This window comes from Astatotilapia calliptera, chromosome 17 (assembly GCF_964374335.1).
Source record: "Astatotilapia calliptera chromosome 17, fAstCal68.1, whole genome shotgun sequence".
NCBI lineage: Eukaryota > Metazoa > Chordata > Actinopteri > Cichliformes > Cichlidae > Astatotilapia > Astatotilapia calliptera.
In genome coordinates this window covers 18,103,152-18,124,354 of record NC_137438.1, presented here as the reverse complement: position 1 = coordinate 18,124,354, position 21,203 = coordinate 18,103,152, and the positions used below count along the sequence as shown (strand labels likewise).

General features: G+C 44.4%; 1 protein-coding gene across 4 annotated transcripts in view; it reads left to right on the top strand.

The window, feature by feature from the left end:
• phf21b (PHD finger protein 21B) overlaps nt 1-21,203 on the top strand; it is a 91,865-nt gene that overhangs the window by 63,595 nt on the left and 7,067 nt on the right. For all 4 annotated transcript variants that reach the window (XM_026146625.2, XM_026146624.2, XM_026146623.2 and 1 more), the window contains 7 exons: nt 9,912-10,181; nt 18,133-18,225; nt 19,364-19,684; nt 20,326-20,442; nt 20,541-20,592; nt 20,780-20,856; nt 20,962-21,016. In XM_026146625.2, coding sequence (XP_026002410.2) covers nt 9,912-10,181; nt 18,133-18,225; nt 19,364-19,684; nt 20,326-20,442; nt 20,541-20,592; nt 20,780-20,856; nt 20,962-21,016 — 985 coding nt within the window. The remainder of the gene's footprint in view (nt 1-9,911; nt 10,182-18,132; nt 18,226-19,363; nt 19,685-20,325; nt 20,443-20,540; nt 20,593-20,779; nt 20,857-20,961; nt 21,017-21,203) is intronic.

Below are 21,203 nucleotides of genomic sequence, written 5' to 3'. Positions count from 1 at the left end.
TGCAGATGTGCTGCGACCATCAGAAGATGGTACACTTGCTAAAAAGGGACGGACATGGTTAGCAACAATAATCAGGTAGGCTGTGGTGTTTAAATGATGCTCAGTTGGTACTAAGGCCCAACATCTGCCAAGAGTATATCTCCCCTACCTTTACACCACCAGCAGCCTGAACTGTTGATATAGGTCAAAACTCTGAGCCGACCATGTGAATATTACTGCAGAAATTAAGACTCATCGGAGCAGGAAACATTTTTCCATCTTCTGTTGTCTAGTTTTGTGAGTCTGTGTGTAACCTCAGTTTCCTGTTCTTACTGACAGGAGTGAAATCAGTGTGGTCTTCTGCTGCTGGAGCCCATCTGCTTCAAGGTTCAGAGATGCTGTTCTGCAGATCTTTGTTGTAACGAGAGATTATCCGGGTTACTTTTACCTTCCTATCAGCTCGAGGCAGTCTGACCATTCTCTGACCTCAACAAGGTCATTTCTCCCAGACAACTGTGGCTCTTAATGGTTGATGGGGAAATCGAAGCAAATCAGCAAGAAAAAAGTCACTTAAATCATCTTAATTAATCATGCTAATACAGTAATTGGATCTACAGCAGGTTATTTTTATCATGTCTATATGTCTAAATGCACTGAGTTGTTGCCATCTGATTGGCTGATTAAATATTTACCTTAACAATCAGTTAGTTGTTAGTGTCTCTAATGTGGCTGGTGAGTGTATATATTATTTCAAATTAAAAGTCTGTCAGCAACAGAAAGCAGTGTTTGCAGATTCCCGGGAGTGTTTTTACATATTTCTCAGGTTTAAATCCAAACTGTAAGGACACATGTGGATTTATTAGGACACGAGTTAACCATTAAGGAAGCTTTTATTTGTCATCAGGTCAGGGGTGATGAAAGGCAATGTCAGAAACAAAGCGATGTAAACAGTAAACAGCTGTTGTCATCTGCAGTTAAACATCTGTGAGGTCTTTAATTACTCATCAGAGTTTTCATTGATCCGCTGGCCAATAAATTGATCGATAGTTTCGGCTCTTCTTGTCGACATTTCCAGCTGTCGGTCAGTGCGGCAGCTTGTCACATTCCAATGGAGTCCGAGTTACATGGGAAAATTAGACTCGGGGCGCGTTTGATTTGCATTTAAATGGATTTATTGTCCACTGACGGTGTGACGGGTGGAGACTGACCACATGATCAGATGAGAGGAAATGAGGAGCTGTGCTGCACGGTTTGGCCGAGCGCCCCGTTCGGCTGCATAATGAACATTTTAATGTGATTGTTATCAGATGGAAGCCAGCGGAGGAGGGTGAGGAGCAGCAATACTGACAGAGCTGAAGCTCTGCTGAAGCTTGGAGTCGTGGTCATTGAGCCTCTGAAGCGCGACTCAGTTTGATTTCATGGATTTTTTTCTGTCTCTTAAAGTTAAAAAGCAAACACTGAACAGCAAGTGGGGACTCTTTCTGATTTCATTTAAAACTACATGAAACAGGTTTAATTACTCGAGTTAACCAGCTGGATTCACTTATTGACCAGCTGATAATTGCTGATGATGCTCAGGAGGAGTGAATAACGTGGAATTATAGACTCTGTAATTGGTCAGCAAAGCCTCAAGCTGAGCATTTGTTTTTTTTGTTTTCTACCATCGCCATTTTAATGTTTTAAAAACAAGATGTGCCGAGTGTTTTAATATTTCCTGCAGCGTATTTTAATGAAGTCAACCAATGTAGAAATCTCTGTTTCATGTTTTAGATTCTTCAGGACATCAGCTTCATTTCAACTGCCTTAAAGTCAAAATAATTAGAGTAACTCCTGAAACATCATTTCTGACTTCAGGGTGATGAAGCTGAGAGAAACTGGCTTATACCTCATGTGAGGATCCAGTTTTTCACTTTCAAAAAGTCTTGAAAAGTCAGTAAAATATACTGAGCTGCTCTTTGTCTTTCTTAAATCCTTTGACACTTTAACCGCAGTAAGCTGGTTTTAAATTACTCATCAGCTCTCTCCCTCAGAGCTCCAGATTAGGGTTGCCACTCATTTCCTGGGATATAAATAATATTACCACGATAGTCTTTTCAAGATCACCTCTGCTCACCGAGCTGAAATTGAAATGATTACATCATATAAGTGTTCGTCCATCATTGTAGATCAGAATTTGTTTTTGAAAATCTTAGGTTGATCTTTTCTCTATGACCAGCACCTGAGTACTGGCAGTTTGGTTGGTTGTTGATAGTTAAATCTCTGCTTGGGGTGCTTTCCTTTTATCTGTGCACACAAATAAAAAACATAGTCAGTATGGCCTTTGTTCGCAGTGTTTTACGAATGTTTGTCCTGAAACAGACGTGATTTTTAATGTCAGATATCCTTTACGTGGGTGAATAAAGGAGCTCTGTTCTGTTTCTGTTTAATCCTGGTGATCAGCGAGAGGGTGATGAACCTTCAGAAAGTTCACATCACACACAGGTTTAGGATCTTGTTTAATCAGCTGAAGTGTTTCATATTTTTCCTGTGAGCTTCAGCTTCATAACTGCTGTTACAGTAATAGTTTAGGACAGGTCTCACCTCCACCTGAGAGTCCCAGATGATCAGACCTCCTCCTGACGGGGAGGGCAGGTGTGGCTCGGTGGCAGTGATGGTCAGCTCTGCAGTGTTTTCCCTGCTGGGTCGCAGCCACCCGGCGGCCATATTTCCACGCTGTGTTTGCTGGCTAAAGCTCCACCTCTGCATGTGGGGCAGCGGGGGCCTCACGGCCCTTTTTGCCAAACTGTGGGCGAGGGTCCAGACTCTGTCCTGTGTGCCCCTGTTGATAAGCTGTCCCGCTGCCAGACACGAGCTGGTAGGAGTCCATTTACCCGGAAACTGCAGCCAAGGACACTTTGGAGGTTCTGATCCGTGAACATTTTCTCTGCTTCAGTCAGAATCTTTTATCTTCGGTGGTTTCAACTGCATGATCTACTGTTTTTCTACCAAATATATAATCTAATCTCTCTTTATGAATCTGGAATAATCTCTCTGTCTAATGGTAGTGGGCTTTGGAAAGCTTCAGCCTAAACCTGTTTACATTTTATCTGTTTTCTTTTCTTCATTTAATAAAAGCTTTTATTTTGAAAGTTTGGATTTCAGTCGAGATTAAGCACTGAATAAAAACAGTCTTCCTGGTTATGATGAAGCCTGCCTGCTGGAATTAATCAAACATCTGGCCCTGCCTGTAAGTAGGCCCCACGGTGGGATCCTGGATGGGTTTATGCTTGTCTCACCGTTTTTAAGGTGGTGTTTGTGAGTGTTTCTGTCTCACCAGAATGGAAAAGGCCAAACTGCAGCCGTCCGTCTCCTCGCGGCCTGAAGGGCCTTGCTGGTAAATGGCGTGTAAACAAAGGAACCGTCTGGCAGCTGCACTGATGGAAATCTGAACAGCTACTAATGTGTTTTTCAGCAGCCCCGTTATCTCAAAGGCCCACTATCAAACCAGAGTACATAATGAGTGTGGATAATCCGGCCCGCTCGCTGAATCGGCAGCGCTGGCGATGACCTTAGCCGTGGCCGTGGAGCGGGCGGCGGCGTTCTCAATTAAATTCTGCCAGTGGAGTGGAGAGAGACGGCGAGCTCGCAGAGATCAGTTTAACTGCTGAATGAGAGATTAGAAAGAAAACCAGCGTCGACTAATGCTGAATAAACTTCACCTCTACGGGTTGTTTCTTCGAATGCAGCAGACTATATGTGCCTTTCAAAGTCGAGGGAGTGGACGGGAGCTGAAACAGGAAGGAGAGGAAGCCGAAGAATAACTGTTACAGTTGTTTAAAGCCCAGTAACGTCATATTCAGATTTAAATCATTCCAACTCATGTGAGGCATGCATTCATCTTTGTTTCACAGCTTTGTTCACTTTGTTCTTGTTTAAAAGTCGCTGTTTGAGAAAAAAGGCTAAAAAGAGCTTCATCGAATCAGAAGTATTTTTTGTGCTTCTGTATCATTACACTCACGAATCCACAAGGAAACAAAAAATGCTCAAAATCAAAAGAATGTTTTTGTTTTTGTGGTACACGTTCAAATCTGATACCATCATAGCCTGCTGCCGCCATGTTGGTTTATCAGAGTCAGAAGTGACCATATTTAGACCAGAGGGTGGAGCTTCTGGTTCCGCAGCATGAGCTTTACTAGAAGTTGATGCTTCCTGGCATCCATTAAAACCTGCAAGTCCTTCATCGTCCAGCAGAGGCTCCAGCAGAGTCCGTACTCATGTTAAAGTGGAAATGCTGTTTCAGGAACAGCTTCAGGAGTCAGGAGTTAGTAGTCGTGGTCTTCAATTCCTTGACGTCTTTCCTGTTCCCATCAGCTGACACACTGCAGCTGTTTCAGGTCTCTGCCAGCTCCCTCCCCGTGGAAAGCTGACTGGCTTTCTGGTTCCAGCTGACTCGTCTGTCTCGAGCACTTCCACTGGGACCTCTCCCAGAGTTTCAATTAACGATCTTTCTTCAGCCAGCAAAGAGCAGAAGAGATCAGGGAGGAAGGGAACACTGTGTGACCGCTCCGTCACAGCCGGGTCTGAGAAAAACTCCAGGCGTGCATTCATAAATAAAAAGAAGTGTGTGATTGATGCTGCAGGGCTTTATTTTTTCCATTCTTAAATACCTAAAATTGTCTCTAGATTGTAGAAACCTCTAAAACAAGATTGTAAAACATGATCCGGCCCCAACTATAAATTCTCCAGAGGTGATGGGTAACCACCTTCTCCATAAACGGACAAAAACACCCACATACTGCTGTCTCACTCCCAGTTTATTGATTGATTTTTATTATTATTCCTTCCTGCATAAATATGCCGAGGCCAGACAGCATTACAAGACATGGTTATTTAGGAAAAAGAAACCAGAACCAGACAGAGGCAACAAATCAAACATCCTGATACTTTTCTTTTTCCGAGCTTTACAAATATAGAGAAATCATTAGGAAAGAATTTTAAAACTTGTTCATTCTTTATCAGTGCACCACAAAAATTCTGTGTCTTAGTAACAGTAATCTCATCATACATGGAAACATTACTGAAGAAAATATGATTAATTATTAACTTCTAAATCTCGTAATTAACACAACCTGTTCTCCTCCTGGATGTTTTTAATCTGTGAACTTCAAGAGTCAAGAAACGAGTTCTTGTTCTTCATAAATGTGCCGTAATCGCTCTGAAGGCCATAATCATGCTTCATTTGAATATATGTTCATTATTTTGGTTTTAACAAGATGTCCTTTAACCATTTTTCTCCAAGTAACTTCATTCTAGTAGAGTTCACACTGTGTAATAAATTGTTATTACAATACATAAATCAGCATGAGGCTCTGCAGGACATGGATGATTTCCTCCAAAGCAAAGCCATCCTGTTGACTCTAGTTTCTTACAAGCGTACCATTTAATTTTCACCTTGTTGATCCAGGAATAAAACTCGGATTATGTTTAATGTTGTTCCAAACACCACTGACCTGAGGCACGAGGACAAGCTTTATTTCTGTTGTTGCAAATACAGTATTGATATATATGAATATGTACATCTTAGTACATGCTGGCTGATCGTTATCCTCACTCAAACCCAGCACAGGTTAGGAGTGTAGTTTAAAGCCCAGCAGAAACCTACATGTGTGCAGGAGAAGCAGCTGGTTGTGGAGGTTGAAGGTGAATGAAGTTAAATGGAGGATGGTGTAAAGCAGCTTGTTGTACTGTGACTGATCTGATATACAGTATTTTTGTACAGTAATAGAAACAATACAAAATGTAAAAATCAGCCTTTATTAATTTCAGCAATCCTTTCTATTAAAAAATGATGAAAGATTCTACAAGAAAATGTTATGTTATTAGTTTACAGCTTCACAGGGCTCCATTTATTGGCTTATCAAACAGAAACACCAGAAACAGGAAGACCAAAAAGTTGGAGTTCTACTTTCACTAATCCTCAGAGGTCTCAAACATCATCAGCAATGTCAGGAAACCATTTTAGCTCTTTCCCCCTAAAGACGACTTTTGATACCCTTAATAACCTTATGATGAGTTCTGACGCCTCAGTATATGTCAATAAAGTTGTGGTTTGATGACCATTAGAGTAGTTTCTTAGTTTCCAAATGTAGCTGCATAGGCAAAGACTGCCCACACTAACTTCTGATGGCCTCTCAGTCATTTTGGCCTATAAGCAGCTCAAATATGAACTTCTAACATCACAAGAATGCATTAATAAACATGCAGCAAATAGGACGCTGATAAAATCCAAACCAGTTTAGCTTACCAGGCTATTTCGTACTTATTTGACTGTTTATTGGTTTCAATCTCTAGTTTAGACAGTTGGTGCTGCTTTACACCATTTTGATGTGCACCAGCTTACAGATGGAGAATTTACAAAAGTGAATCATCGGCTCTCAAAGGCAGAAAATTGGGCATGCATCAGAAAGCCCATTTCCTCCATCACACTGTCTGGCCGTCATTAGAGCTGCTCTGTGTGGATAAAAGGTGAGGAGAGAGTGGACGCTGATGAAAGCCTCTGCAGGCTGCGTCTCATTTAACTGAGCCCGATAGCTGGAGGAATGGCTCGTTAAGACACCTTAAAACATCGTTAACGTTTCCTCTCTCAGATTGTTGCCTATCAGGCAAAACTGTCTGCTCAGGGGTCACAGAGTCCTCCCAAAGTCTTCCACTACAATCCGCCAATCAGCCCGACACAGGCCCGATCTGCAGACATATCTCAGAGGAGTTAGACAGCACTCAAAAGGCCATCCTGGTGCTTAACAGTATAAAACCAGGGAACTGAATCCTTAAATCGTCACCTTTCGACCGGTGACTCTGCTCAATGTTACACCATAGAAAGAGGCACTCTCTATGCGAGATGGTGTTTTCTTTCACACCCTGCATGCATTAGTGAAGCCTCCTGATAGTAACATGTGCAATCAATCCTTCATTTAGAGATACTTGTGCCTAACTGTTGGTAAAAACCGAAGAAAAGCGAAGCACTGAAAACATTTTTCAGAGCGACGCTGCAGGAGCTCCGTTTGATTTTATCCACAGCTTTAAAGCAGCCGAGGTCAGGTTCAGCACACGCTGCCATTATCTGACATTTTGGGAAATCCTTTACACCTGAGAGTCAGATGGATATCAGCTGTCGAGCAACACGTCATTACATTCAAGTCTGAGTGTCCTTTTTCTGGAAGATAAATCCTCGCCTGTTTGAAGAACCTGGAAGGTCATTTAATGACACTTAAGGGTGGTTTAAAGGTTTTTGCAGGATCCTCAAAGACTCTGAATACATTCCATCAGCTGATAAAAAGGATTTACGATTTACGTTTAAGTGTAGCTGTGGGCTGTGGAAATATGTCAGCACTCTGTGAGGACCACAGATTGTCTTAAATTTCTAACAAAGAAAATCTAAAATTAATTTCAACCTAAATTTGGGGTTTTAATGGTAATTTAATTTAGACTTATTGGAGGGAGGGTAAATGTTTCTAAAGTTGTCAAAAATCCCTATAACTTGTGGGCTGGTACTAAAGTAAGACTGAAGAACATTTTTAGTGAGTTGGATATTAAACATGGACGTCATCTGTTGGGTAGTTTTGGATCATTTTGGCTGCTGCCATGTTGAGTTTTTTTCATAGGTGACCATATTTGGAGACGAGGGTGGAGCTAATGCGGCCAAACAGATGTGATGAACTTATCGATAGAGAACAAACATGTATACGTGTTTGTTACGTTTCTGTATCAGCCTGTAAACATGTTTATTTCTGCTGTTTTAGTTAAACATGGTAGTCTATGGGGACTGACTCACTGCTGCCTCTGCTGGACGTCAGAGGAACTGCAGGTAGTAATGCCGTTCTCTGCTCTGTCAGAAGCTCAGTGTGATCTGAGGTGTTTCCTCGTCAGGCTTTGCTTTCTGCAGGTGGTTGAGGCTTTTTTATCGTCCTGTGTTGTTTCTTTTCTCGTAGCAGGTCTTTGACTGAAGTGCTGATGAATCTTGACGTTCTCGGCGGCAGCATTGTTTGTCTTCAGTCTGATCTCCGGTGGCTCTGAAACGCTCTCGGAGCACCGTAATCGTGGCTCTCTGCGATCCCTGCTGCTCTCACGTTCTCTTCTTCCTCCCCTCATTCACTTTCTCCTCAGCTCCCTGCAGGAGGGACGAGGCTGTGCTCTGCAGCCTGGAGAGCCTTTAAATGAGTGACCTTTGAGACAATCAGAGGCGCCCCGGCTCAAACAAACCCTGAATGGCGAGTGGTGGTCCCCGGGCCCCGTAGCAGGCTGCTGCCCGGGCTGCCTGTGGATTACATTGATCCCCTGAAACAATGGCCTCACTGCGATCATGGTGGAGAGGGCTGATAAATAACATGTGAATAAATGCAGGGGGAGCACCGAGAGTCATGGAGGCCTCCACTCTGAGCTAGAAAGGATTTTCCTGTTGTTCCAGAAGCTTCATGTCCCAAACAGCCAACAGGTTTCATTTGACTGGGTTCTGTTCAGGTGACATCGTAACCACGGCTGACATGAACTCATATGGACAGTCGTTGCTGCTGCCATTTCCTAATAAAACCCAAACTTTGAAAGTCTTTGTGATTAGCAGCTGGGCTCGGCCCCCCCACACACACCCTGCCCCGCCCCACCCACTGTAGTCTATAGAAACGCTTGAAAGAAGCAGCGGCGGGATGAGAGGGGCAGCAGTGAGTGGAATATAAAACATTTAGAGAGCTCTTCTTCAGGAGTGTGAGGGTGAAACGAAGGGAAAAGGGAGATTACTCCGATCTGCCGGGGGAAATGTTTCTGTGGTACACGCTGAGATGGGGGAGGGGCATAAATGTGTATTCATGTGGACGAGGATGCTGAGTGTTTCCAGTTTAACATCAGAGTGCGAGTCGAAGTCATCGTGAGCTGCTTCAGATTCAGGTCAATGCCAGTGTGAACACTTTCAATCTGTTTGTGTCGAGGGGAGACATCTGCTCAAGGATTCAGGCTAGAAGAGGTCACCTGTTCACCTGCTGCTACATTGTTAACAGGCAGGATAGATGTAAAGGATCACGGAGAGCATGACCAGCATTTATACAGCAGTCAGTCTGCTTGTACACTAAATACTTACTTTGAACACAAAGTAAACCCTAACAAAACCTAACAAACACACAACATTCAGATTAAATATTAAAAATATACTTAAAATATCAAAATACCAAGTAAAAAACAAACGAATGTAGAAAGTGCAACCTAAACACTTTTATAGTAGAAGATGAGTTCATTCTTGAAAATATAATAAAATGTAAAGTTTTTAGGTTTTTAAAATAACTACATAAAAAACCCTAAAACTTTAGCAAAGTAAATACAAAAATAAATAAGTAAATAAACAAGAATGAAGAACAATGCAAAGAAGAAATTATGAAGCGAATGGAAAAATACACAGAATAGTAAAATATAGAATAAATTATTGAAATCACAATAGTGAATTTAACAAAAGAAATAAAAAATTAGTATTACAAAGCTTACCTTTTTGTATTTTACCAAAATAAAATGTAAAGTAAATGGTTTTAAATGTTAATTAAAATGTTAACATTTAATTCTTGAAACTAAAATGAAACTAAATTAAAAAGTAAACATATACACTACATCCACAGTGTATACAGATACTGTGTATCATGACTGCGAGCTTGGAGGTGTTTCAGACTGTGTCCTGATTGGTGTAACCTTAAAGGCAGGAGGACGCTCTGCACACAGCTTTTTAATCTCAGCCACGGCTTTGTTTGCAGCATCTTCATACAGCAGGGAAATGTAGTTTCAGGAGGAGTGTGAGGTTTACTCAAAGTACAGACAGACTGAGGCCCTCACACACAGACAGAAGCATCTCCGTCTCACTCTCCCTCCCTTGCTGTTATCTGTCTGTCTCACCTGTCTGTCTCTCTCCTGTCTCTCTGCAGAAGCTGGCGGTCAGAAGCTGTCCTGTTGGGACGACTAAGCCGCTGTCGCTCATCAAGCCTCCCAGTCAGGGCATCGCCATCTCCGTGGTGCCGGCCAAGGCTCCCGTTTCCATGGTAACCGCACACATTAACGGACAGAAGGCGGTGGCGAGCTCGGAGCCACTGCAGACGTCCCCCATCAACCTTCAGACGGGCGGCAGGGCCGTGGCCGCTGGAGTCCACCCGTTCAGCAGCAGCAGCAGGAGAGCCGGAGAGCTGCCCCCCTCCCAGGTAACGTCCCTGCTGAGGTCACAGCGAGCAGCTGTTCCAGCTGTTTCTGTTCCAGTCATTAAGGTGAACAGGTGTCCAAAAAGAAACTACTTTACTTTTTCACACAGAAAGTAGTTTATTTCATGTGATGGATTACTACATCACACATCCGGAGATTGAGTCTCAAACACGTTATTGTGGATTCACCTGTTTTCCAGGTGAGCGATGAGTTAATAGGTTTCACACAGTAACACAGACCTGCACCCGATGCAGGCAGCTTTGTTTCCTATGGGTAGAATTTGGGTTTTTGTGAATGGAGTCTGGTGGGTTTGGATGGAGCCGTCTGACAGCAGCACAGGCACTGAAGATGTTTTCGTACTGTCCGCAGTGCTACGATTAGCTTGTCCTTTATTTACCACAGTAAATGTAGAACATTTGTTCCTGGTTCCTGGTATTAGTCTGCCTATTTCCTGGAAACTATAATGAAGGATATCAACAGCGGATGAATCTGTGGAGCTTCACAGAACATCTGCTTTTTGGATCCTTTCAGAGGTATTTTATTCTTTACAGTCTTTAGTCTACACTGCAGAGCTGAAGTTATAAAAACATTTTCCCTCTGAACATCAAACTGGTTTAGAGTTTACAGATTTAAAGATGCTTTAACGTTACGCGTTGGTCTTTAAAGTCGCTGGTTTAGGGAGTAAATGTGTTTTCTTTACAGCCGTCACCTTGTCGAGCATCCAGAAGCTTCTGTGTTGAGTCACTGCTCAGAAACCTTGGAAGAAGAAAGAAATTGCAAAAACTTGACATTTTGTGCCAGCTGCTCTAACATCCTGAATGATTGTGTTTGAATGCAGCTCAGCGTGTGAATGCTCAGAGTCAGACAAAGACCTGAAAACCACAAATTCATCAAGCACAACACTTCCTGTTAAAGTGTCATTTTACTTATTTCGTCAAAGAAATCTCAATTTTTTTAAAAGCTTCAACTCTGAGAAAAACACATCAAAAGCTCATGTATGTGTGAGCCAGCCTTGTTTTTTCATGTCGGTCAGTTTCCTGTCATAGAGTCTGATGGCGTGAGTGCCGCAGCTCGCCGCTAAAGCAGCAGCTGATTGTTGTTGTGATTCTGAACACAATGTGCAGCACGGAGGAGAACTCATGGTTTGAACTCAGGGACTGTTTTCCACTGTTCCTCCTCCTCCTCTGAGCTGTTAGGATTCAGGCCGCAGCACCTCACCTCTTCCACACTTTGTATTCAGCACCATCACCTCCATCAGCACACAGTCGGGAACCGAGCTTCACGCTCAACACCGGCAGCCTCCACACTATTACTGTAATTGCACGGCACCATAGAGGGAGGAGGGCCGAGCCTCGGGGCCCTTGGGCTCTGGCTTTATGCTTCCTCTGTCTGTCCGGCACATCAGCACACCTCATATGACACGCAACACGTCTGCTAATGTGAGACTGGCTCATACAGAGAGGCTGCACAGTCTGACAGGAAATAACATGAGGAAGCTCTGCATCTGAAACTGGTCCTAAACACCATGATGAACAAGGTCCAAAGCTTTCTAAAGAAGACCCAAATCAACACCTAAAAATGCAAGAATCAATGCCCCTAAAGGGATTTTGACTTAAATGGAAATGATGTCCTGGACGACGTTCAAAGCCTTTCTAACATTAGAATTAAACTATAACTAGCCCAAACTATGGTCCAAAACGAGTCTTAAATCAGGCCTCAAAATGTCAGAAGCAATGTCCCAAACCTTTTCCAAAATATGTCTCAACTTAGAACATCATCATAAACAGGTTTAAAATAATGTACTGTTTAATATACATGCATCTACATGCGGTGCAGTGAGAGTCTGAGCTTCCATCAGGGCTGCACTGATAATCATAAAACTCAGTCAGTGCGCCCCAGGGCAGCTGTGGCTACAAAGTAGCTTGCTATCGCCAGTGTGTGAAAGTGTGTGTGAATGGGTGGATGACTGAATGTAGTGTAAAGCGCTTTGGGGTCCTATGGACTAGAAAAGCGCTATATAAATGCAGGCCATTTTACCATTTGTTTAACACGGACCAGAAAATGAACACGTGACAATTGACAGTCCCACGACATTCAGGCTACATAACTGGACACTCGATGGTGTTGACTGTTCTTCACACATCACCAGGGGACCGGTCAGGGTGGGTTTGCATTTCAGGTCTAAATTTTATATGAAGTGAATCTGACCCTGATGATAAGCAGGTTCCTGGCAAGCTGATGGAATTAGGTTTACTCAGCCTGCACTTAGAGGCTTTTTGTGAAGCTTGTGGCCTTGGCCTTGTGCTTCCTGTCTTCTGTCAGTTTGAGGCTTCTTACAGGTGGACGATCAGCTGCTCAGCTGCCGTTGCCTCTACTTGGGATGCAAAGCAGGTCGAACGTTTGGTGCGATAAGGCAGCTGCTTTTCATCATCGTGTCACTTTGGACAAACCCAGACTGGCTCTCCTCCTCCTCCTCTGTCAGGTGGTGGAGGTGAATGCTTTGGGCAGCAGGACTCTCTCAGCTCTTTATGGCTGCATTGTTCAGCCGAAGCCAGCGCTCCTCACCCAGCTGCCATAAAAGAAAAAATAAACCCTCACTCTCCCCGACGCTTTTCTTGCCTCCATCAATTGAGAGTCGGTGGCTCATGTGTGAACTGAGATGAGGAGGGGGGGGGGGAGGCAGGTCACTCCGACCACCTGGCCGCTAATTTGCAGATCAATAATGAGTTGTAATGGGACTGCTGCTCTGCATGAGTGCACACATTACAGCTGCATTGTTTCAGCACTTCAGTGAACTCTGAGTGCCGCTACACACACACACACAGTTTCTCTGTGCAGAGAGACGGGGATGCCGAGGTGCCGCCGTGACCCGCTTTACAAATTCAAATCAGACTGTGTTCAGACGTCCCCCTCCTGCTGGTGGGGTTCATTATCTCTGCCAAGCAGGTGAGGCCTCGGTCTTTCACACACGACTCGAACAGTTTGGGGCATTTGGTAGAAAGTTTTGCTCCGAGTTTTTGAATTTGTTTTAATCATTTCAAGCTTTTCAAACACTTTGAGGTGAGGACCTTTTTCCATCATCTTTATTTGAAGGCTGGTGATTTGGCTTCTCCCAAATAAGAAAACTAAATGCTCACTCAACAAAGCAAAATCTAACCTAAAAACTCCAGACAGTTAAAGTAAATGTGTTACAGCCATGTGTTCCATGTACTGGAGTTTCTCAGCTGTAAATCCTTAAGAACAAATAAAGAAGTTCAAAATATAAAAGTGCATCATAACGATGCCCAAACCATCTTAAACAACTCAACAATATTTGACCTTTTGAATTTGTCTGAACCCATTTAAAAACCAACATCAACATCCTGAACAATGTTTAAAGTAGAAATTGTTGAAAAGCTTTGCTAAATGCCTCTTTATCCAGCCCTAAACTACCCTAAACACCCAAACACCATCCTGAACAGAAACTGATTTTAAACTAGTCTCAAACAACATCATCAACATCTCCCTGAATGTCTGAAATCTGGTTGTAAAAAAGCATTTAAAACAGCGTTTCAGCCGGCGCCGAAACAGAATGGAGAAATCTGCATCTTCAGCACTGGGCCAGAGTTTATCTGAAGATGACATCAGAAACATTCAGCATGAGCGAGTGCTGCCTCAGAGGAAGGGATTCAAAATAGAAATCATAAAATGTCGGATTTTATTCAGATTTGTTATGAAGCCGGTGAGAAAGCAGCAGTTTTACGTGAGCTGGAGATAATTGGGGCTGGTTTCAGTCAGCTGTGAACCCTGGCTACTGATTGGAGCTGAGCTCAGCGCATGTTAGCTGAAGCGGAGGTACAGAGAGGCTGCGAGGAGGCCAAATCTGTTTGAAAGTCGTCCACTTTAACGCCAATCCTGCCTCTCTCTTTCATGACTCTCCTTCTCGCCGCCTTCCAAAGACATCTTTATCCTCTTAAAAACAGCAGCCAAGGTCATCGGTGCCGTCCGCCTCCAAGGCTCGTCAAAGCCAGAGGAAGGTAGACGGCCCCTTCAAGTGGTCTGCACGGGCACAGAGGGTCCGCAGAGAGCGACGGTCGCATTAATCATTATTTCATTTGTCAGCTGGAAGAGAAGAGAAGGCAGAGGACAAACACGCATGCTGTATCTGCTGCTGATTTAGCTGGGCTCGGTTCAGTCACAGGAACTCAGGATTCAGGCTTCACCTCCCAGACCCCAAAACCGGGGTTTCATCTGCAGCCCATCATTTACTTTGAGATATGTAAGTGTGTGTCTAGGGAGAAGTGCGAGGTCATAGACACAGACCAAACAGGCTGAAATAGATTTATTCATAAAGAGCTCTTCAGTGAGAGCGCCTCAGACTGAAGCACAGAAACACAGAGTGATACTTCAGTCTCTCTGGCTCAGATCTGCTCAGTCATTTCTCAGGATTTGGGGCTAAACAAGGACTTCTAAACATTTCCATGAACATCTGTGACTTCAGTAACCATGACGACCACAGGAACAGCATTAGTGTTAACCTGACAGGAGCGTCCGTGAGGAAACATGGATCCTTTTTATTCATTGACCTCCTTACAGCTAAAACCTCAGTATAGATCATGAAGCCGTGCAACAATCGACCTTTTTGATCATCAGCTTGTTTGATCCTCACAGCTTCATAAGTCCCGCAGACATCTGCATGAGCATCAGCTCGTTTATCTTCATTACAAACTGCAGTCAGATCAGTTTTAAGTGTCAGAGTGACGATCGATCAGGGTCTGAAGTCTGCGTCGCTACTCTGATGTCTGATCTGTTTTCTTCACCAAGTGCATTCTGGCTAAACTTTAAAGGGTCGTCTCGGCATGTGGGGTGGAGGTGTGATCAGAGCATGTTGGAGTAGATGAAAGCTCTCCTTTTACCTACATTTAGAGGTGGGGATCTTCGCCCTGCTGTGAGTCCTCCCGGGTTGGAATCATTTTCTCATATTTTGGAATTTTTGTGTTTGCTGAGATAGAAACGGTTTTGGTCCAGTCGATGAATTCTGTGATTCGTGATAAAGTTTGAAGGCAGCTTTAATTTGATTTTTAATAATTGGAGGTATTTAACAAGCATGCTGCGCTGCACGTTCACTTTAATCAGCACCAATCACAGACTCAAGGGCAGGAGGAGGAAGTTTTACTTTCAGTCAGCACGTTTGTTTTGTGCAGGTTTCAGAAACGAGTGTCTGCTGCGTCTTCATCATCATCATCATCAGTGTTCAAGTTTCACCGCTGAGAGCGTGAATGAAGTCGGTATGAAGCACAGACGGAACCAGAATTATAATATTTCCTGATCAATGTTCAATTTTAAAAAGATGTTTTTAACATAAAAATCACATTTGATTGTTTAAAAACCTTTTGAAAGGAACATTTGTGTACTATTTTGTATGTGTACCAGTTTTTAATGTTTACTGTTTCATAAATAAGCAAACCTGTGCCCCTGTACCATAAAACACATTTAATTAAACTACAGCATCATATTCAGTACATGTATGAATAAATAATCAAATATTTTACATGCACAGCCGGGCCATACCCCGAGGTTAGCAGGGTTCAGGCCAGTGACCAAAGACTGTCTGAATTATGTTGTTATAAACACTGAGCTGCACTAACATGCTCACAGAGGTCACAGAGGTCACAGAGGTCAAACTCAGGATTTCAGGTTCAAATGAGAAAGATTCTCTTCTTATTTCCAGCTTTCTGTTTTCCTGCTGAGTCAGATTGTGAAACAGCGCCCCCGGTGGACAGAGTCCCCCTGTTTTTTGTAGAAACACTGAGTGCAGCTGAAGCTGCTGATGCTGCAAACCGATTCTGAAATGTGTCGTCTCTGCTGTGTGTGCGCCTCCTCCTCCTCCTCTTCCTGCTGCCGCTGCTGCTGTCGTCATGAAAAACCAAAGTTCATAACCTCCAAGGCTCGCCCGCCTCAGGCCATAAACCGTCCTTTGACCTGTTGAGACTCCAACACTGCTCACTGTTTACAGCGTTTACCCATCAAAAGTGGATGTGACGCAGAAAAGTCAGAGAAACTTCTGAGCTGATCTGTGAACACAGAGCTTTAATTTTTATGTCACCACCACAGTTTGAGAATTGAAGCTGTACTTTGTAAAACAGCTGCTCCTGGATCAGCTACTGATGAACAATCTTTAATTTATTTTAATTACAGCCAGAATAGTTCAATAAACACAAAACTCTTCCTTTGTTGACTTTCACATGTTGTGGTTTCATATTTCAGTCTTCCCCTTATATCAAGTGTTCCAGATGGATGTTTGCATTGAACATCTTCCTAATAATGAAGTCAGAGTATGAACAGTAACCCCACCCACCTGCTTCTTAAGCCTTTTCTTTACAAGGACAGCCAATCAGAAGGAATTGGGAGGAGCTAAAGGAGCAGCCGTGGGTCAGAGACAGGAGAATTATTCTGATCCGTGTGATCCGCTGCAGCAGGGTCCAGAAACAGATCCGGTTTAATGAAATCAAAGCTGATTGGACGGAAGAGGAGTTTGGCTTTATTTTTCTGTTTTCAGTTCTTCTCGTAGATGCCACAAACACAGTATCCTCGTCTGAATGTGACCCCGGCCCCTCCTCTCTGGTTTATCGCAGCAGGCCTGCGAGACTAGGGGAGGAGGATAGTGTATGTGCTGTAGAGCCTTGGTCTGCCTCGGTCATAGTGTAAACTTAAAGAAGGAAGCAGAGAAAATTCATTAAAAACAAGAAATCACTGGGCCGAGGAGGAGGGGGAGAAGGTCTCCTGAAGAGAGGGTGCTTAGGCTTGGAGGAAAGAGGCAGCAATTACCAAAATGAAAGCACTGCAAGAATTTTCATCTCTGCAGTTGCCATGGAAACCAACCTCGTCCTCCTCCTCGCTATGGAGCCGCAGCTCAATACAATGGAACGAAGGGATTTTCATAGAAGAAGAAAGGAGGGGAGGGAGCTGCCAGGAAACATGGAGGAGACGCTTGTGGCTCATTTATAGGTTAGTCTGACAGAAGGAGTTGGCCAATCAGGGTGCAGACATCAGAGGGGGGACAGGGGGCGCTGTGACGGGGCAGCACGCTTTAAAAGGAGATTAAACAGAGGGAGCAGAGACGACCAACAGGGAGGGGGGATGGGGGGTGGGAGAGGAGAGGACCAACAGAGAGGAAGGGAAGGAAGAAAGGAGTCATTTCACTGACTGCTGCAATATTTTATGCATTAAACAGTAAAAATCGATTTCTGGTATTTATTTTTGTACAGTTTGGAAACACAGACTGAACTTTGAGTGTTTTGAATGAATTCAGTGATCTGACTGTAATTAGGCACTCCTGAGCTTCCAGCAGGTGGAAGATGTTTTAAAGTTTCCACTGAGCTCCTCTGAGCAGCAGCAGCTACTTAAACAAAGAGAAGTCCTCGTTAGTTTGAAGTGACGACCCACTCGGCTGCTTTTCTGTCTGTTATTTATTTGTTGCCTGGCAACAGGAAGAAGTAAAACGCTGCTGACTAACGAGACGCTGGAAACTGAACGACTTCCTGAGGAAGATTTCTTCTAATGAAGTTGTAAGTTTCATGAGACCAGCCGCGCAACAGCTCAGAAAGGCGGAGCTTCTCGTTACGGCCCGCCCCACTGCTGCGGTTTGACTTGTCTGAGCAGAATAATCTCAGGTTCAGGTTAATGAAACGGTTTCCCAGCATGCAGGAGTGCTGTGGTTTGATGTAGGAGCAGCTCCCCTTGTGGTTAGTGTTTGTTACCACAGCAGAATGAGCCCACTGGACTATATGAATTAAAGAGTTCATGTGGCAGACTGACCCCGTGTTGTGTGTCAGTGATGATGCTGAGCAGATGGATTTAGACGCCGGACTCGTTTGAATCCTGCTTCAGGCGGGTGATCAGTTTGTTGATTTGTGCTTTCTGTGTTGGTGCTCGAGGAGCTTCCTGCTGAATAACTGCGTTTGTGTGTTTCAGATGCTGGGAACTCTCACTGCTGTGCCCATCAAGGTGCCTCAAGTCAGCTCCCTGCACCGGCTGGCAGGACAAGCAGCCACTGTGCTACCTCAGGTAAAACCACTTGCTAGGTCGTCCTTGTTAGTCTGACTCCACATCACAATAATGTGTCAGGGTCAGCAGAACAGTCTGAGTCTGTAACAGTAGCTGCTTCAAGCTGAAAGCACCAGAATGATGAAATCAAAGTGTTTCTGCTGAGCAGCTCAGTGCAGAGTTTAAAGCAGAGCTTCAGGTTTGATCTGCGGGAGAACGCCCACTTCTTCTTCTGTCTTTGTAAAAGCTGCAGAGTCGCTTTGTTTTGTGCTTCAGTGACACTGTGAGCTGCTTCACACACTGTAACAGTAAATACAAGACCGCTGAGGAGCGAGGAGGGAAAAAGAACAATTACGAGAAAAAAGAAAAGAGGAGCAGGAAGATGAAAAAGAAGATGAAGGAGGAGAAGACCAGGGAAAAAGAAAGAGGGAGATAAGTAGGAACTAGAGGAAGTGAAGAAGGAAGGAATGGAGGATGGAAAAGATGAGTTTTTTTACAACCCCTTTTAACTGTTTGTATTGTTTATATTGTCTATTTTATTACTTAACCTTCTGTTTATTTTAACCTTTTTGTACAGCGCTTTGTGACTACCTGTCTACGAAAAGCGCTTAATAAACTTTACTTACTTACTTACTTACTTAACTGGATGAAGACAAAAAAGAGTAAGAAGATGAAGAGTAGGAGGAAGAGTTTTTTGTGAAGCTGGGTTGTGTCTCTAAATCAGTGAAAATAAAAGTTTTATTTGGACGGTTCCTTTTTTCAATGAAACATTTGAATGGGATAAATTTGCATGGGATTTTATTTTGAAAGTCTTTCCCAGGTGGAAGTAAATCAAATGAAGTTTGGACACACTTGAAGAACCTGCAACATCCAGCAGGGGGCAGCAGAAACCAGAGCAGCACCACAGAGCTCACAGTTTCAGTCCCTTCATCATTTATCAGAAAATCCTCTCATAAATGTCTGAACTCAGTGTAACAGTGTTGACTCCTGCCTCACAGTGTGACTAGTTTAAACCATCATCTTCACCATCCTCCTCATCGTCGGGTATTCTTCGGATCAGGGGTGACACGTCATGCTCAGTCTCAATGATTTGTCCGAGTGCTTCAGGAAAAGTTGAGTGTGTGTTGTTAAAGGCTGTCCTCCTGATGTCCCCCTGCAGGTCAGGCCAAAGACCCAGATCCCCGACAGCCTTCCCCACAGCCCCTGCCAGGAGCTGCAGCCTCTCAGCCTGCAGCGGGCCGCCGCCGTGGTCAGCCCCAAGAGCCAGGGCCCCACCCTGCCCACCGCCAACAGCACCTTCAGCCCCGACCACCAGCCCAACGGCCAGAGCGATGCCTCACCGACCTCGGCCCCGTCGGGGGGCCCCGACTCTAGCAGCCCCGTCCACCACGCCTCTGCGGGGCCTGGCGTGGCCTACGCCATCATTGCTGCCTCCCCCGCCACCGGGAATGGGATGTCTACTGTCAGCGAGGCTGTCAAGGTGCGAAAAACAGACAGAAACCACGTTGATAATAATAATAATAATAATAATAATAATAATAAACCATTCCCCTCCTGGGAAATGGTTTGGACAGCTTTGGACATGTTTCCAGCCTTTAAGTCAAACTTTCATATTGAGCCATTTGTTAGTTTTCTTTGGTGCCCCCTGGTGGCGGAGCCTGCTGAAACTCAACTGTTTTTACTGTTGATCAATGTGTTTGTGTCTGATTACTAAAGCTAAACTCAGACTTCACTGAAGCTGGTTTAAAGATTTTTAATCTGGTTAAATGAAATCGAAAGGAGCCAGTTGAGGTGGTTCGGGCATCGGACAAGGATGCCCCCTGGGCACCTCCTGGATGAGGTTTTCCGGCATGTCCCACCGGGAGGAGGCCCCGGGGCAGACCCAGGACACGCTGGAGAGATTATATCTCTCGGCTGGCCTGGAAACGCCTTGGTGTTCCCCCCGGATAAGCTGGAGGAGGTGGCTAGGGAGAGGGAGGTCTGGGCTTCCCTGCTTGGGCTGCTGCCCCTGCGACCCGGCCCCGGATAAGTGGAAGAAAATGGATGGATGGATAAATGAAACCGGAAGTCATCTACACGGGGCAGGTCACATCTCCTCTGACGTCACCTGTTTGTTTTCAGGTGATTATCATCCAGCCGCAGGCGCCCAGCAGCACCGAGGGGTCCCCGGCCCCGCCCACCCCCAAATCCCCATCCACCCCCAAATCCACATCCCTGAAGAAAGACGAGGACCCCGAGGTGAGACGTTACTCTTCATCTTCATCATCATTACAGTCAGCAGTCAAATCCAACTGAACTTCATCCTCACGTCGTCTCTCTCTCTCTCACTTTTCCAGAAAATCGCCTTCATGGTCGCCCTCGGCCTCGTCACCACTGAGCACCTGGAAGGTGAGTTTCCGGCTGCTCAGAAGTAACCAAGTACTTTTACTCGAGTACTAACCTGATCGACTTTATGTGTCAGCTGCTCCTCATTACATTTTGAACAATTCAGAGAAAACATTAAAAAAAAGCTGAAGGTACACTCTGTTAGCAGATGAAACAGCAGTTTTTAAAGTGTTTGTGTTTCTGTGAACAGAAATCCAGATGAAGAGGCAGGAAAGGAAGAGGAGAAGCACAGCCAACCCGGCCTACAGCGGTCTGTTCGAGCCAGAGGTAAGAGAGCCAAAAAACGCTGCGATCGCCTTTAATCTAGATTAAATGAGGAATGTGAGTAGTGCTTGTGTTCATGCTCTCACTCTGTCCCTCGTGTCCCTGCAGCGTAAACGCCTGGCGTCACATTACCTGAGCAGCTCACTCTTCCTGTCAGCACGAGGTAAGGAACAGCTCACCATCCTCTGCCTGCATCAGCATGTTTACACAGCTCACAATCAAACACTTTAACTCCACATTCTCACAGTTTTAAAGTCAGTTTCATCTCTCATTACCCAGCAGCAAAAGCAGTGAAACATGACCTTTAACCTCATGGGCTATTTCACTGATCCTGAACTGAACTGTTCAAA